Genomic DNA, 18,919 nt, shown 5'->3' with positions numbered 1-18,919 from the left:
TATGGCTCCTACCCCTGTGACCGTCCCTGTTAAAAGACTTGCCCTGTGCACCCTCCTACCATCACCTTTACCAGCCCCGTAGCTGGCAAAACATATACTATGAAAGGGAGAGCAACCTGTGAAACGACTCGTCATATACCAGCTGTTATGTAAACACTGTTCATCCTTTTACACCGGCATGACTACCACAAAATTACCAGTTAGGATGACTGGGCAGAGACAGAGGGTGTATACCAGCACAACACACAATATCCTGATGCGGAGCATGCTCTACAACATGACAATCGTGACCTTGGTGCCTGTTTCACCACATGCGCCATCTGGATTCTTCCCCAGACACCAGTTTATCAGAACGCTGCAGGTGGGAATGAGCTCTACAAGATATCCTTGGTTCTCGCCACCCACCTGGCTTTAATTTACATTAATTTCTTCACTCTGTTTTAGTTTTCTACAGCTTTCATTTTCTTACCTGTCTATTTTTCACCATCCCCATCCCACCTCTGTTACATACAATGCACTTAGTTTTCCACTCTTATTAACTCATACATGATGTTTTAGCAGCAATCTCTGCCTTCCACATATAAGCTCTCAAGTTTCCAAATCTCGTCCGCTGCAGTCCCCAGCAATCAGCCTTTCCTTCTCATCTCATCTTGTAAGTCTCACCTGACCTGCAGTTCTGGGTGAATTTTCCAAAATCTACCCCTTTTCTTAGACCTTTCCAGTCCTTTGCCTTCACCTGTCTTTCTTCACCTTGAGCCCTTCTGCCTGAAGGAGGAGCCGCTTGCTCTGAAAACTTGCCTAATTACATCCTTCTTTTATGTGTGTTCTACCACCGCTTGGTGAGCAGATTTTTTTTATCTATCCAAATGAAATTATATTGTCAAAATTTGATTGTTTTCATTGTTATATTAGCCTATGTGGCCATCATTCCTTCTGATGTAACTCTCTTGACAGTCCGTGTTGTCACCTGTCTTGCTCAAACTGTTGTCTGTTTTCTACCTTACGTGCTAATCCGTTCATTTATTTATCTGTATCATCAAGATTAATCAAAACTTTGCCCCTATATCTTTTCTAGTACTGATTTCCATGCATGTAGAGGGGTCCATTTTTATTTGCACAAACTATTCCATTGTTATTTATGAATTTGACTGTAACAATTTACAGTTCAGTACACTGCAGGGACTTCTCCTGACTGTCTTTCACAAATTAATTCGCAAATTTGACAGCTATTTTCTTTCCCATCCTCCCCTTATCTTGTCTATGTGTAATTCTTTCACACTTTTGTGTGTGTTTTTTGTCAAAATGTTCTTTTTTCTTAACTGCCAAACTAAGTAGTTTACATGTTTTCCTATTACTTTCTCTTTCTGTTTTGTCTCTTTTCAAAACTTTTCCAATCATTTTTTCCATATCATATAAAGCACTCTTCTGGTGAGAAATTCTCACTCACTCATCACCTCTTGTTAACCATTCTCTGTTCTCACAATTTTTGTATGAATTTTTCCGAATTTTTTGCTTGATTTTATTCCATTTTTCTATCTTTTATCCACCCTCTGCTTATCCTTTTTGCCACTCCCACAATTTTTAACACTCCAAACTGTCCTCTCTTGCCATGACAAATCCCATCATATATTACATAGCTCCATGGAGTGGCCGTGTGGTTTGAGGCGCCATGTCACGGATTGCGCGGCCCCTCCCACTGGAGGTTCGATTCTTCCCTGGGGTATGGGTTGTAGGTGTTATTTTTAGCATAAGTTAGTTTAAGTAGTGTGTAAGTCTAGGGACCGATGACCTCAGCAGTTTGGTCCCTTAGCAGTTCACACACATCTGAACATATTACATCCATTCTTATAAAAAAGGTGCTTCTGCACTATAAAAACTAAGGTCTTAGATCACACTTCTTGAAACCTGCTTGTCTACATCTACAGCTACGTAGATACTCTGCAAGCCAACGTACAATGCATGATGGAGGGTACCCTGTACCACTACTTGTCATTTCCTCGCCTGTTCCACTCACAAATAGAGTGAGGGAAAAACGACTGTCTGTCTGCCTTCATATGAGCCCTAATTTCTCGTATCTTATCTTTGTGGTCCTTACACAAAATGTATGTTGCTGGCAGTAGAATCGTTATGCAGGCAGTTTCAAATGCCAGTTCTCCAGAATTCCTCAATAGCATTTCTCGAAAAGAATGTCACATACCCCCCACGGGTTCCCATTTGGGTTCCTGAACCACTCTAACACTTACATGTTGTTCGAACCTACTGGTAACAAATCTAGCAACCTGCCTCTGAATTGCTTCAATGTCTTCCTTCAGTCCGACCTCGTACGGACCCCAAACACTTGACCAGTACTGAAGATCAGGTCGCACGAGCGTTCCACATGCGGTCTACTTCACAGGTGAACCACTCTTTCTTTAAATTCTCCCAATAACTACCACAGTTCTAATATGTTCGTTATACCTCATATTGCTTTGCACCATTTAAACGACTTGATTGTGGAAAGCAGGACACTAGCAATACTGTATCGGAATTATTACAGGTTTAATCTTCTCACTCGGAAGCATTGTCCCTTGACAGTTTCAAATACGGCAATCTCTTGCTCTTACCCACCTAATCTGTGACCTATATGACTCATCAGCCAATTTCTACTCCACCAGACTTCTCTCTTTCTATAAAATCATGCAGTTATCTCCCCATCATGTCTCCTTTGATGGTATCATCTGCTAAGCCAACTTCAAACTCCAACAACATGCCAGACTTCACCTCAAAAACCTATCCCACTTTCTCCTGAACTACCTGAACAGTGGTATTTTCCTTACTGTCCTCTGCAGCTCCCTAAACAGCCACACCATCGACCACCGCTCCTCTCCTACAAACCGAACATAGCTATTCTCCTTCACATCCTACCTTCACCACTGCCTCCCAGACCAAGAATAACTCATAATCACAAGAACCAGTCACAACAGTATAGTGTCCTCAACCTCTCGTCTAAAGCACTCTCCACCCCTCAATTATATGTATTATCTGAGGGTCTCACTTTCAGCCCTAAACCTGCATTTGATCACGCTGCTTTGTTCCTTCAAAAGGAATGTCAACTGGAAATACCATTTTGCAACCCAATCCCAAAACCTTTCCAACAGCAAAGCTGACATTGAACTTTGCCTTGAATAGTTCTGACCACGATCCCAACTTGATCCACTGCCACTACCTCAAAATCATCCCTTACAAGCCTTTCAAGAATTCCTTACATCCAGCATTGCTTCACAACTCTTCCTAAGGTCCCTACAACATGACCCTAACGTGTCCTCTGCAGAATTCCAGGCTCCATGGTCCCTAAAAGCTGACGACTCTATCATTATCCTCCCCCAGACAAAGGTTCTACCACTGAGGAATTTGACTGCGGTGTATGGGAAGGTGTCGTCGTTGAGTGACTGTAGGAGGATACAAGATGACTTGGACAGGATTTGTGATTGGTGTAAAGAATGGCAGCTAACTCTAAATATAGATAAATGTAAATTAATGCAGATGAACAGGAAAAAGATTCCTGTAATGTTTGAATACTCCATTAGTAGTGTCAATTAAATATTTGGGCGTAGCAGTGCAGAGCGATATGAAGTGGGACAAGCATGTAATGGCAGTTGTGGGGAAGGCAAATAGTTGTCTTCGGTTCATTGGTAGAATTTTGGGAAGATGTGGCTCCTCTGTAAAGGAGACCGCTTATAAAACACTAATACGACCTATTCTTGAGTACTGCTCGAGCGTTTGGGATCCCTATCAGGTCAGATTGAGGGAGGACATAGAAGCAACTTCCTGGCAGATTAAAACTGTGTGCCGGACCAAGACTCAAACTTGGGACCTTTGCCTTTCGCGGGTAAGTGCTCTACTAACTGAGCTACTCAAGCATGACTCACGCCCTGTCCTCACAGATTTCTGGATCTTGTGGATGAAAACAGTGAGTTGGGTTTCACGTGGTCATTCTTAATGGAATCCATGCCGCTACCTACAAAGGAGACTTTTCGGTCTGCAGAAAAGTCATAATATGTGAGCATAAAACATATTTCAAAGTCCTTCATTTGAGAGGTGATACTATTTTCCACGCCTTCTGGGAAAAGTTGTACTTTATCATGTTATATTATAGGCCTGCTGCTTCTAACTGAATGAGAAGAGTAAGATGGTTGCATAGGAGTTCTTGCTTGTTTGTCCAGCTAACAACTGAACCACAACTAGTGAATGCTGCGATGGGTTGCATAAGTTACTCTGGTATAATTGAAAGAAGGCAGGTGTGCTGGAAAGAAGGTGGGTGTCAAATGGCAATATCTACTAAGGCCTAAAGAGTTGCTGATTACTGTTTCTGTTTTGGGTTAACATTAAATTAGTCTACAAATTGTGATTATGGTACCTCCTTACAGTCAGTGCACCATATCATTGCCGATTGTCCTCTTCAAGCATACAAAGCAATGATAATGGACATTCACCATGCATCAGATGACGCAATCTAATGGATCAGACGACAACATATGAAATGTAAGCTTATACAACCTTATCATTGTGCACATTTGTCCACAAATATTGTATATAAGTATTTGCTTTCATCATAATACAAATAAAAGCACTAAATTAATGGTGTTTATGCTCCTGAACTACCTTCACTTCATAATTGGTACATAATAGTAATTTTTGACTTTAATAACCCCCCCCCCCCCCCCCCCCAAATAAATTATCAGTTCATTTCATGCCAGCCATCAATAAATCAGACAGCAAAATAATGCTCCTGTGCCCACCATTTCACCTGCATCCCTCCTTTCCCCACAAGGTCTTTACTCCTACCACCACACTCCATTCACCCCCCCCCCCCCCCCCCTTCCTCGCACTTTAGTTTGGTTTATGGGTCTATGAATCAACATCTGCAGTCTTCTCCTGGCAGTACCCCTCTCCTCTTCTATCCTGTTTCCCAACCCTCATCCGCACCCGTCTCTTACATCAGTGAGTGCAACATGTTACTTTCAATGCTTGCACCAGGGTGAACCCACTCCAGTGTTGATTTTTGTAGCAGCACTGTGAGTCCATCACAAACATAATGAGAATTTCAACACTTGTACATATATTTCATATTTTTTACTTTCAATACACAACACTATTAAACCATAAGATAAATACATTATTTGGAACTTCTAATTTACATAATCTAGTTATTGGTAAATGGTGGCTTTCTTCCATAAAATGAACTAAAACTAGTTACCATGTAGTTTTGGAGCTAATATAGTTTCGGTACCTTAAGACTTCTCTTGCAGAGTATAGGATTCAGGAACTTAATAACAAGCATAAATATAAAGAAAAGATGAACACTATTTCCATCAGCAACTTCTAATTATTATTCCACAAAACAGGCTACATTAAATTACAAACACAAACCTTTTTGCGGATGTGATATTTAAAGTCTTGCTTCAAAAGCTGGCAAAGATCTTCCGAAATGTCTGGTTGCACAGGGTGTAACGTAGCAACAAATCGTCCATAAAAAGGCAGTAAATCTAAACGAATACGAGGTACATTGAACAATGCCCTGAAAACCATGAAAGAGGTGCACAGGTTGAGAACCTAAGAAATTCATAAATTCGTAAGTCTAAAACATCCTCAAACAAAGCCATAATACAAATTTAGAAACAATTTGTGTCTCACCTCACAACTTTCTTCCTGTTGTGTTTGGTATTCAAGTTCATTGCAAAATCAATAGCTGCACTGTCTATCATTTCTTGGTTTACACAGTTGGGAAGAGCAGACAGAAATGATTCTATTAAAACTTTATTGCTTACAGCTGAAGGCTCAGTTTCTTCTATTTCTGGAAAATTCAGTTACATACAGATTAAATTTGGTATCACTACAGTAATGACATGTGGTTGATAGTTACTGCACATCAAGATGGTTGTTGCAATAATGAAAATTAGAGAACAACAAAAAATACTGAGGAAATGCAAACAAACAAACACACAGACACAATTAACATCAAGCTGCCACCCAGTATGTTTGGCATAACAAGCAATTTGCACAGACCCTGAGACAGAACTGAACAGGATTTTGTAGTCTTGTCCTCAGTAGCAGCAATTTTGATCACCTCGAAGCTGAAAGTTTAAATGAGTGCAGGACAGTGTTTGTTCAAAGATGTACACAACACCATTTTTTAGATGACATCAATACACATGCATTTTATTTCTTTCAAAGTTCAACTATTAATTATGGTGACAAGTTTTTACAAAACAAAAAAATTATTAGTGTAACTATCCAGGTCAGATCCCACAACACCTAACAGTCACCATCCAGTGGTGAAGTTGATTGTCCTTGCAGTACTAAAAAACACTTCACATTTACATAAAATCTACAAAGTTTGTAGATTTGGTGCACGCATGGCTTGCATGCACTGCAGAGTGAGTGTGTGTGTGTGTGTGTGTGTGTGTGTGTGTGTGTGTGTGTGTGTGTGAGAGAGAGAGAGAGAGAGAGAGAGAGAGAGAGAGAGAGAGAGAGAGAGAGAGAGGGGGGGGGGGACAGGTGGTGGGGGAGATACCATTCACAAACAGTGGTGGAAATTGCCTAGTAGTGTGTGAGCACTTCTTGTCGACAGCCTCGCACTTGTCTGTCACCACGCAGATGGAAAGTGCTTCCACTCACCTTGGATATTAGCTGCGAATTTACAGTGTGCGCACGAGTGATGCACTACATTTACCATTATACTATCTGTTTCCTACCTTTTTCAAGTCAGTACCATTAACATTATCAACTATAATGACAGTATTAGTTCATTTGCTCCATTTAATCATGAGATGAGTGAACAACAGCACAACGACAGTGCAGGGCAATCCAAAAAGAGGATGATGTATGAATTAGTTCCTTGTTTTAAGTGGCTATCTTACGCCCCTCTTTCCTCTGGGTTTGTTTTGTAAGGCCATATTTAGAATCCTTGTTTCTCACTTGTTTCAGACATTCCTTGCAGTTTTGTTTATATTCTTACATTTTGTCATTTACTGCAAACATATTCAGTTCTTGACTTATGTTTTTGTGCTGGCGTAAGATGTTGCCAGCACACCAGTCAGCAAAGGTGAAAGGCAAAGATCAATAGTAGGCACTGGATCAAGCATACCTATCACGAGAGAGGCCAGAGACACACCAACAAGCAACATGACACCAAAGCCCTCTCAAGAGCAAGAATTTAGGCCACCACTGCTCACCGGAGAGCCTCACTGACTCACTTTTCCAGTTTGGCATCTGCCAGTTATTCGCAGAGTGGGTCACAGGCTACAATCGTACATAGAGACCAGATTGCTGACCACAGTGCGGCTAGTAGTGAGACTAAAGGACGTAAAGGCAAGATTACTGATATTGTCTGATGGTGCACTATTACTAATGAGCTTGTACCACAACACATGGAGTCTGTTCCAGTTACATAAAAGTTCATGTAAATAAAGAACCGTATTAATTCATGTGTGCATTTGCGATGTAGAAAGAGGTTACTGACTACCCACAACAACATCCTATCCCTTGCTTCACTACAGTACAAGACTCTCCAGTTTTCATCAAGAATCCTGCCTAACGTAGTGCAACCACTGACTGCTCATAAAAATTTCATTTCAGCCAGCTGAACATAATTAGAATCCTTTCTGTTCATGACGCAAGTGTCACTGCCATAGGGTGGAACAGGTACAGCCACCAGCTTATAGAATTTAATTTTTGTTGTTGTTCTTCTTGTCAATCCTCTACTTATAGTGCTATTTCCTCTCTGATATCTGTAATTTAACATCTACATTCTTATTCTCGTTAAAAATGATATAGCTCCCAAGGTAAATGAAGTGTTCAACTTGTTCCAAAGTATCATCTTGAACTACAATTTGGTTTCATACTGGGTTTTTCACATGGAATGCCATTGCCTTAATTTTATGCAGTGCTATTTTAAAATTATAATCCTTTCCAATAAAGTTGGAAAGGTGGATTGATTTTTGTAGTTCGTCTTCAGAATTTGCCATTAATACAATATCGTCAGCATAAACAGAATATTAACACATTTAGTCTTGTTTATAAGGATCCCTTTGGTGCTCTTTCTTCTCATTTTCTGATGGCATTGTCTAAATAAATATTAAAGAGAGTAGGTAATAAAGTACACCCTTATCTCTCACCTTAGTTTATTAAAATATTTTACCCTGTGTAATATGTTATACAATTATATTTTACATAAGTGCCAGTTTGGATTGTATTCTTCATATTATTTGTTGAAATTTCTCAACATATCTGTCCAGCTGTCTGCACTTGTTCAGGCGCAGTTATTGACAATGTATCTTCACTCTCACAGCTGTCTCTCTCTCAAGCATACTCACTGGGACTGAGCTGAGAGATGGGGGAGGAATGAAATGAAATGACTACAATGAGACTCACAGCAGTAGCCACACAAAATATATGGAAATACCGCTGTGGCAAGCTGTGTAGACAGCTGTCGAACAAGTGCGGTAAGTGGGGTGCACCCAGCTTCAAACTTCATGTGGTTGGTTGGTTGGTTTAAAAGAGGGAGGAAGAGACTGAACTATGAGGTCATCAGTCCCTTGTTCCTAATAAAACAATGCCACAAGTGTGAGAATAAAACAGACGAGACATATAACAGAAAACAGAAAGGAAAAACCACAAGAACGAAGGAAAGGCAACGAAAACCAAAAGGAATAAAAGAGGACAAGAAACAGAAGAGAATAAAACAAGAAACCAGATAACAGTGGCTGGCCGACCATGAAAATGTAAAGGATAAACCAGCCACTCTGCAACACATTAAAACCTCCATCCTAAAAGCACAAGGGTGTAGGACACAGAGGGACAAAGGACATGCGTTAAAACTTCAATCAAATGATAAAACCCACTCTCACAAATAAAACGCAAAACTAAATCAGCCAATGACACGTTGTCAGATAAAATGAGTGGCAACGAGTCCGGTAACCCACGATTTCGTCGCTGGGCAGTCAAAGTGGGACAGTGTACCAGAATATGGGCCACTGGCAACCGGGCGCCGCACTGACATTCAGGCAGGTCTTCACCGCACAAGAGGCAACTGTGGGTCACCCACGCATGGCCAATGCGGAGCCGGCAGTAGACAACTAATTCCCTGTGAGCGGCCTGCATGGAAGACTTCCACACATTTGAAGTCTCCTTAATGTCTCGCAGTTTGTTGTGTATACTGTTATGCCATTCTGTCTCCCAAAGCTGGAAAACCCTGCGGGTCAGAACACAGGTCAGGTTCAGAGATGCCCATCTCCAGAAGCGGTTTCCGCATAGCTTGTTTGGCCAGCCTGTCAGCAAGTTCGTTGCCTGGGATGCCGACGTGTCCTGGGGTCCACACAAACACTACTGAACAATGGTATAGGTCCAGGGCATAGATGGACTCCTGGATGGACGCCACCAAAGAAAGGCGAGGGTAGTACTGCTCGATACCTTATAGGCTGCTCAAGAAGTCAGTACACAGAAGAAACGATTCCTCAGGGCATGAACGGATATACTGAAGTGCACGACATATGGCCACCAGCTCTGCAGTGAATAATACACTGCAGCCATCGGGAAAGAAATGCAGTTCAAAATGGCCTCTGTGGACAAAGGTGAAGCCAACATTACCATCAACCATCGAGATCTCAGTGTAAACCACTTCAGAGCCCCAGAACACTTCAAGAATCGAGAGGAAGTGACAGCCGAGAGCCGCACGGTTAACGGAGTCCTTAAAGCCTCATGAAAGGTCCAGGCGAAGCTTCGGCCTACAGCTACACTACGGATGTGTACATGAATGGACCTCGAGGAGAGGTGGTGAAGGGAAGGACTCCAGTTCAGACAGAAGCGATCGCACACGAACCGCAATTGTTAGCCCTGACCTTGGCCGCCTATGCAGGAGGTGAACCGGCATGGTTGGGAAATGAAGACAGTAATTAGGATGTTCAGGAGAGCTATGAATGTGTGGAATGTAACTGGTGAGCAGTTGTGCACGTCTGATCTTCAATGGAGAGACTCAAGCCTCCACCAGTACACTTGTCACAGGACTCATCCTAAAAGCTCCTGTCACTAGTCGAACTCTGCAATGGGTCGAGCAAACGCAATGCTGAGGGCGCCGCTGAAACATAAATCACACTCCCATAGTCAAGGCGGGATTGAACAAGGGCTCTGTAGAGCTGCAGCAGCGTGGAGGGATCTGCACACCAGTTGGTGTTGCTTAGGCAGTGGGGGGCATTGAGGTGCTGCCAAACGCTTTCGTTTAAGCTGACGAAGATGAGGAAGCCAAGTCATACGAGTGTTGAACACCAGACCTAAGAATCGATATGTCTCCACTACAGTGAGTGGATCGTCATTAAGGTAAAGTGCTGTTTCCGGATGAACGGTACGATGCCGACAGAAATGCATGACACGTCTTCATGTCGGTAAACTGGAAGCCAAGGGCTAGAGCCCATGACTGTGCTTTGTGGATCGCTCCGTGTAGGCAACACTCAGCAACACCAGTACTGGGGGAGCAGTACGAAATGCAGAAGTCATCTGCATACAGAGAAGGTGGGACGGAGGGCCCGACAGCTGCTGCTAGACTGTTAATGGCCACTAAAATTAGATAGACACTCAGTACAGAGTCCTGTGTGACTCCATACTACTGGATATGGCTGGAACTATGGGAGGCACCAACTTGGACACGGAAAGTGCAGAGTGACAGGAAGTTTCGGATAAAAATCAGGAGTGGGCCCTGGAGACTCCACTCATATAATGTAGCAAGGATATGACGTCGCCAGGTCATGTTGTATGCTTTACGTAAGTCAAAAAAGACGGCAACCAGGTGTTGGCATCTGGAAAAGGCTGTTCGGATGGCAGACGCAAGGGACACAAGATTATCGGTGGTGGAGCGACCCTGGAGGAAACCGTCCTGACATGAAGCCAGTAGACCACGTGACTCTAAGACCCAAACCAACCGCCAACACACCATATGTTGCAGCTGCTTACAAAGAACGTTGGTAAGGCTGATGGGTCGATAGCTATCCACATCAAGTGGGTTTTTACTGGGTTTGAACACCGGAATGATGGTGCTCTCCCACCACTGTGATGAAAACATGCCATCGCACCAGATCCGGTTGAAGATGATGAGGATATGTCGCTTGTAGCCAGGTGAGATATGTTTAATCATCCGGCTGTGGATCCAATCAGGCCCAGGAGCTATGTCAGGGCAATGTGCAAAGGCACTGAGGAGCTCCCACTCTGTAAATGGGGCGTAATAGGATACACTGTGGCGTGTAGTGAATGAGAGGACTTCCCCTTCCAGGCGCCATTTAAGAGTGCGAAAAGCTGGGGCTTAATTCTCCGACACAGAGGCTCAAGCAAAGTGCTCAGCGAAGTGCTTGGCAATTGCGTTTGCGTTGGTAGGTAGCACGCCATTTATGGTAACACTGGGAACACCTGTTGGGGTCTGGTACCCGAAAAGACATTTGATCTTTGCCCAGACTTGGGAAGGTGACATATGGCACCCAATGGTTGAGACGTATTTCTCCCAACACTCCTGCTTCCGTCATTTGATAAGTTGGCGAATGCGGGCACAGTGCCGTTTAAAGGCTATGAGGTGCTCCAGGGAAGGGTGCCGCTTATGCCGCTGTAGAGCCTGCCGACACCCCTTAATTGCTACAGCGACTTCCATCGACCGCCAAGGGACTGCCTTACACCGGGGGCACCCTAAAGAGCAAGGGAGCAAACTTTCTGCCGCAGAAATAATTGTTGTAGTCACTCGCTCAAACATCACATCGATGTTACTGTGTGGGGGAGATCAAATGGTAACAGCTGAGGTGAAATTTTCCCAGTCCAATTTGTTTAAAGCCCATCTGGACAGGCTTCCATGGGCCTGACGCCGGGGCAGTGACAGGAAAATGCGGAAATGGTCACTACCACAAAGGTCATCATGTGCTCTCCAGTGGATAGATGGGAGAAGTCCTGGGCTGCAAACTGATAAATCAATGGCCGAGTAACTACCATGAGCCACACTGAATTGTGTGGCGGCCCCAGTATTTAAGAGGCAGCGGTCGAACTGAGACAGTAAAGTTTCGACATCTCTGCCTCGGCCAGTAAGCACAATGCCATCCCACAAAGGGTTACGGGTGTTAAAATCTCCCAAAAGTGGGAAGGGTTTAGGGAGTTGATCAATAAGTGCAGTTAACACATTCAGGGGTACTGCGCGATCTGGAGGAAGATATACATTGCAGACAGTTATTTCCAGTGTCATCCTTATTCTGACAGCCACAGCTTCAAGAGGGGTTTGAAGGGGCACAGCATCACTACAGACTGAGTTAAGGACATAAACACAAACTCCACATGACACTCGATTATAGTCGCTATGGTTCCTGTAATATCCCTTATAGCCACGGAGGGCAGGGGTCCGTAATGCTGGGAACGAGGTTTCCTAGAGGCAATGCAGATAGCAGGCATAAAGTTTAACATGTGCCGTAGCTCAGCAGGTGGTGAAAAAAACCACCACAATTCCACTGCAGGATGACATCATCGTGAGACTGGGAAGGCATGGAACATTCAATGAGGCAGTTTATCCCTCATGGTCACCTGCTGCCACTGACCTATTGCCTGAGCAGTCTATATCCATTGGGTCTGAGGATCTGGAGAGATATAGGTCCTCAGCGGACACCAGAGTCTCCACGTCATTCTCAGACGCACAGCTTGTAGGTAGCAGTGGTATGGGTGCCACCGCAATTTCTTTGGTCTTGGGGGGTCTTCTTTTTGGATTTCTCTTGCTGTTCCTTATGTTTCCCTGTCTGGGAGGACTTCACTGGCTCAGTCTCCAGGACTGAGGATGAGTGTGAAGCCCTCCGACCAGCTGCTTTTGAGCTCTTCAGTCACTGGCAGGTGTCATCTTTCCCACTAGCAGAAACCCGGGAAGCGAGTGACCCAAGGGACCCCTTCCTAGAGAGAGAAGCTGAAGACGACTTACGCATCTCTGGCTTAGAAGTGGGGACGGATGTCCCCGATGGTTGGGGGTGTTGCTCCCAAAGTAGGTGGTGTGGGAGCCAGTGTAGGTCAGTTGGTCCAGGGTCTTGTGCTTTATGATTTTCCTTCTTTCTAGAGAATCCTGCAGTCTGGCGAGCAAGGCGAATGGTGCTCTCCGCAGTTGATACAGATGGGAGGCGGGGCACATGGAGTATTGGTATGTGATGGGCATCCGCAAACTTGACATGTGATGCTGCAAGTAAAGTTGGAAGACATATGGCAGAACTTGCAGCACCCCATCAGGGGAGGGATATAGGGCTTTACAGCACAGGGGTAGATCATCACCTTGACCTTCTCGGGCAATGTATCACCATCGAAGGCCAAGATGAAAGTACCAGTGGCAACCTGATTATCCCTCAGACCCCGATGGACACGTTGGATGAAATGTACACCTCGCCGCTCTAAATTCGCACTCAGCTCATCAACAGACTGCAAAAGAAGGTCCCTGTGAAATATGATACACTGGACAATATTTAAGCTCTTATGGGGCATGATGGTGACAGAAACATCCCCCAATTTGTCACAAGCAAGTAACGTCAATGACTGGGCAAAGGATGCTGTTTTGATCAAGACTGAACCAGATCTCATTTTCGACAATCCTTCCACCTCCCCAAACTTGTCCTCTAAATGCTCAACAAAAAACTGAGGCATCATTGTCCTGAAGGATTCCCCATCAGCTCTCAAACATACAAGGTACTGGAGCGAATAAGATCCGCTGCCATCCTTAGCCTGACGTTCCTCCCATGGTGTGGCCAGGGAGGGGAACGATTTGGGGTCATACTTCTGTGCGTTGAATTGAGCTCGTGAATGCTTAGAGACTGCTACTGTTTCACCACCAGCAAGAGATGATGGACTACGGTTCATCGTGTGACATCCACCCTGATGCCATCCACTCTGACCAGAGGCCCTCCCCACTGGCGCCACCCAGCCGCAGCAAAGGCCACCTTGCAGGATGGCCATTGCTGGGAGTCCCGACGCCCCAGGGTGACGCTTATCTACTCATTGGCATACATGGGGAGTTAACGGTACAGGCATCAGCAGAATGATCCCCGTGTGATCAGGTGGCTACAACCAACAGGGTACATGGCGGTCCCACCACAACGGACTGGCTAACGTGCTGGATATCAGGTGCCAAGAAGTCCATAGTCATCGTCGACGCAGATAGCGACACTGCATAGTGCATGGTAGAAACCCAGGAAGGTGACATCGCCCAAGAGATGGAGAATGAGTAGGACTGAAATGTGAGAATGAGAAAGTGGGTTAAAGATCTCAACGCACGATGGACACGATGCATAACATAAGGCACCCTTCCCCAATTGGCTCGCTCTTCAGAAAAATTTTGAAGAATGGAGGTCAAACCCTACAGGGGACCAACACATAAAGGCCAAAATGTGTGAAACTCCTTTTAGTTACCTTGGGCCTATTCTTATCCCCGGACCCGCAGGAGTAAACTTCATGTGGACCACACACAGTCTAATAGTACAGTGCCTACCGGACTGGTGTGACATAACTGCATCTTCTGGCATTCCACATTACTGCCAGATGAATGTGGCATGCTGCTCTTTGCTACATAATACTCCTTTTGTTGTGCGATTGTATTTGTACTCAGGAGAGTAAGAAATGATCCTGAACCCAATACTCATTCTGTTGGTCTTGTGTAGGAATACTCATGTATTTATGATCACAGTAGTGCTGAATACAGCATCAGGAACACAGTACATGAAGACTGAGAACTGATTGCAAATGAAGTATCAGAGACAGGTACAATAATCAAAATTAATTTAAGGAATTTCCACAAAAGAAAGAAAACATAGAATTAAATAGAAATATATAAAGTGGTTTCCTATGAACCAACACCTGGAACATCGGCACTAACATGCCGAAAAAACCTTTACATACTTCCTTCCACTAGTTAATCTGAAATTAAAAATACACCTTTCATCAGCTAATTGTCTATCCTATGAGGATCAGACCTCACTATGTGTGTTGTGAGACAAAAACATTTTACACAGCAAAATAACAAGGAAATCTGCAATCTTCTTGTGCCTAAGGTGTAGGATCTGCAAGCACAAGCTCACCTCTAAACAACACTTTACCAAAAGAATTTTATCAGTAAAGAGAATATGACACAGCAGTTGCCAAGATGTGTGCTGTATTTAGTTTAAGAATACAACATGGATTGGAAAGACACGATTCCATTACTATTATAGCATGACAATATTTTAAGAACTTGATAACGTGGTCATGTCTTTCCAAAACATGTTGTATTTTTAAATTAAATAAAGCAAACATCTGGACAACTGGTGCATTATATTTTCTGAACTGAAACCATAATACAGATGTACTATGGCTTCACAACAGATTTCTTTTAATATTCACCCATCACTGTTGCAGCCATACTCACCAATATGAGTAAAAGGATGTACTGAACAAAATATTTTAAACATGTGTTGACTAGTGTTAATTACATTGACTAACGACAGGAAAGCTTCATTGTCTGAAGAAGTTGTCATGCCATGATACTAACTATTTATATGAATGTGTGGTGTCTTTTCTTTCAGACATGTCTGCAGAATCCATGCAGCTGTGATTATATGTAAACTGAAGGTGGAGGGGGGGGGGGGGGTGGAGGCAGGAAGGGAAGGGACTACTGATATCAGCTGCATTGGGACATTATGCAGAATTGGCAGCAGCAAGCAAAAAATGTGTACTGGACCGGGATTCCAACCCAGGATCTACTGCTTGCTAGGCAAGTGCATTAACCACTGCACCATCTGGGAAACAGTATTATCGCAAATGTGTGGCCCAGCTCAGCATGGCCCACACTCCCACCAAGTGCCACCTATCCGCAGTCCCTCTCCATTTCTACCATGCTCACTACTCAGATTCTTGCAGGAGGTCGGACATACTTGTGCATCTGCACTGAAGAAGGTAGATCCATTGCCCATCTAGACGAATCAATTAGATGAATGTGTGATGTCTTTCTTTTGATGAACAACTAAAACTAATGTGATTCTGTGTCATAGAAAATGTTGTTGGTTCAAAATTCAGAAATATGTATGGTCACCACCATCCTTATGCAATGTAAATTCTCTGTTCATATGAATGTGTCCTGTATTGCAAATCAGTGTGATTTACACAAAATTATTAATTTGTATGTTAAATGAATCACTGTTGTATGTAATTTTGTACAGAAAAAAATCAGGTTAACAAAAGTATGTAGTCAAAGTTTGGAATATAACAGTGGTCTTGACAAAATTTACAATGAAAAATGGGACTGCTTATGAACTCATAGTTTAAGTATCACAGTTTCAGGTAATTTAATATATATTTCTGGAAAGTGAACTCCGCCATTGCCGGTCCCAAGCCCGGATGAGAAAGGAGGAGGGTTAGAGGATGGGCCAACCCCCCATCCTCTGTAAAAAAAAGATTCTGGTTAAAGAAAAAGACAAAAGGAAAAACTGGACGGATCAAAATGGTGACGAAACTGGATACGTAAATGGATTTTCTGGATTTAGAATTGGAACATGGAATGTAAGGTCAATCATGACGGGGGGAATGAAACAACTTGGAGGAGAACTGAGTAAATATCAATGCATAGTGGCAGCAATTCAAGAAACAAGACTTCCTCAGGGTGTTATGAAGATTGGAGATACTCACACGCTCTTTAACAGCAATGAGCTAAGCCCAGCCTGGACTTCTGGAGTTGGTTTTGCTGTACACAATAAAATGATATCGGCTGTCAACAAATGGTCTCCTGTAAACGACCGAATCTGTTGGATGATTTTACACGCTAAACCATATAAGATCTGCCTAGTCAACTGTCATGCCCCATCAGAGGATGCCGATGAAGAAACAAAGAATAACTTCTATCTAGAACTAGAGAATGTAGTAGACAAACTCCCAAGACACTCAATTCAGTTGATAATGGGAGACTTCAATGCCCAAGTGGGAAGAGAAGTGCAGTATCGTCCAACGATAGGGCCTGATAGTATCCATGAAACAAGCAACGAGAATGGTATCAAATTAATTAACCTTGCCGATACAAGGAGAATGATCGTTAGAAGCACATACTTCCCCCGCAAAGCAGTGCATAAAGTAACCTGGATATCCCCAGATGGAAGTACGATGAACCAGATCGATCACGTTCTTGTTGACCGAAGACATCATTGTAGTGTCGAGCATGTAAGATCCTTTCGCGGGGCGGATATGAATTCAGACCATTTCTTAGTGGTAGTCAAACTACGTCTGAAACTTTCAACCATGTGGAGAAGAAATTCTGAAATGATGGTCCGCTTCGACAAGAATAAGTTGAAAGATGTAGAAGTGAGACAGCGCTATCAAGAAAAAATTGCAGAACATCTCACAATAACAGAGAACCCTACCAGTGTGGAGAACGCATGGATGCTGCTGAGGAATGCAGTGTTAGAAAGTGCAAATGAAGAACTAGTTTGCGATGCAAAACGAAGAAGTAAACCTTGGTTCGATGAACAATGTCGAGAATCTGTTGAGATTAGATCAGCGAAGAGGATAAAATGGCTACAGCAACTCTCGGAAGAAGCAAGGGTAGCTTACTACGAAGCGAGGCGTAACACGGACCAACTCATGAGAAAGAAGAAACGGGACCACCACAAAAGTCTGTTGATTGCAGTCGAAGAAGCAAAGTCGTCACGCTCGTTTTTCCAGGCCTCAAGATTCGCCAGAGGCGCATACAGACAACGTACATTGGTCCTAACGAATGAGACGGGTGAAGTTGTACCGCCAGAAGAGCAAGCAACCCTATTTAAAAAACATTTTGAAAACCTATTGAATCCCGACAACCCACCAGTAGGGACAACACAGACGGATGCCCGTTTTGACAGAGTTGAAGTCCCTGAACCATCTGAGGAAGAAATCAGTGTTGCCCTAAAAGCACTCAAGAACAACAAGGCTCCAGGAGGTAGTGGTATCACAGCTGAGATGCTTCGCTTGGGAGGGGAAACACTGGTGGGTGCTTTGAAACGATTAATTTCTACCATCTGGGAAGCAGAAGTTATTCCTGAGGAATGGAAGGGAGCAATCATATGTCCCATATTCAAGAAGGGAGATGCTACTCATGTATCCAACTACCGAGGGATTTCGTTACTTGAAATTGGCTACAAAGTTTTTACAACACTGCTACTAAACCGCATGAAACCACTGGCTGAAGGAATTGTAGGGACCTATCAATGTGGGTTCGTTGCTGGACGATCGACAATTGATCACATATTTACTCTGAGGCAGTTGATAGAAAAATTCTACGAATTCAATAAGGATCTACACCTCATCTTCATCGATTTTCGACAAGCTTATGACAGCATTGACCGCGCCACGTTATGGGAAACGTTAGAGGAACTTGGCATCCCATCAAAATACATCCGCTTAATTGCTGCTTGCTACTCTCAGTCTACGGCCCAAGTGCGGTTTGGTAATCAACTATCACCATCATTCAGTATACAAAATGGATTGAGACAAGGAGATCCATTGGCGCCAATATTATTCAATTTGGCCCTGGAAAAAGTAAGCCGTGACACTTGTCGAACCAGAGAGATGGAGATGGTGGGAGCAGACACAATCTTGGCATTTGCTGATGATGTTGTGATCCTTGGCGACACTCTAGAGCAAGTACGCAGGGATACTTCCCGATTCCTCCACAATGCAGAGAAAATTGGGCTGGTGGTGAACGAGGAAAAAACTAAATATCTTGTTGTATCACGCCGCCGAGATCTCCCTCCTTCCATTGATGTCGACAGGCATACCTTCGAACGAGTTGAAGAGTTCAAGTACCTGGGCTCCATACTAACAAATAGAAGTGAAGTAACGAAAGAAGTACAGCAACGTATAACAAATGCTAATCGCATGTTCTTTAGCCTGAACAATC

At 43.6% G+C, this 18,919-nt stretch overlaps 1 protein-coding gene across 4 annotated transcripts in view; it reads right to left on the bottom strand.

Moving 5' to 3' along the window:
- Positions 1–18,919, bottom strand: part of LOC126471067 (regulator of nonsense transcripts 2-like) — a 235,293-nt gene that overhangs the window by 84,132 nt on the left and 132,242 nt on the right. For all 4 annotated transcript variants that reach the window (XM_050099136.1, XM_050099135.1, XM_050099138.1 and 1 more), the window contains 2 exons: positions 5,674–5,833; positions 5,410–5,557 (listed from right to left, as the gene is read on the bottom strand). In XM_050099136.1, coding sequence (XP_049955093.1) covers positions 5,410–5,557; positions 5,674–5,833 — 308 coding nt within the window. The remainder of the gene's footprint in view (positions 1–5,409; positions 5,558–5,673; positions 5,834–18,919) is intronic.

Source organism: Schistocerca serialis, chromosome 3 (genome assembly GCF_023864345.2).
Source record: "Schistocerca serialis cubense isolate TAMUIC-IGC-003099 chromosome 3, iqSchSeri2.2, whole genome shotgun sequence".
NCBI classification, from domain to species: domain Eukaryota; kingdom Metazoa; phylum Arthropoda; class Insecta; order Orthoptera; family Acrididae; genus Schistocerca; species Schistocerca serialis.
The sequence above is the reverse complement of the archived record's forward strand: the minus strand, read 5'-3'. Positions and strand labels throughout refer to the sequence as shown.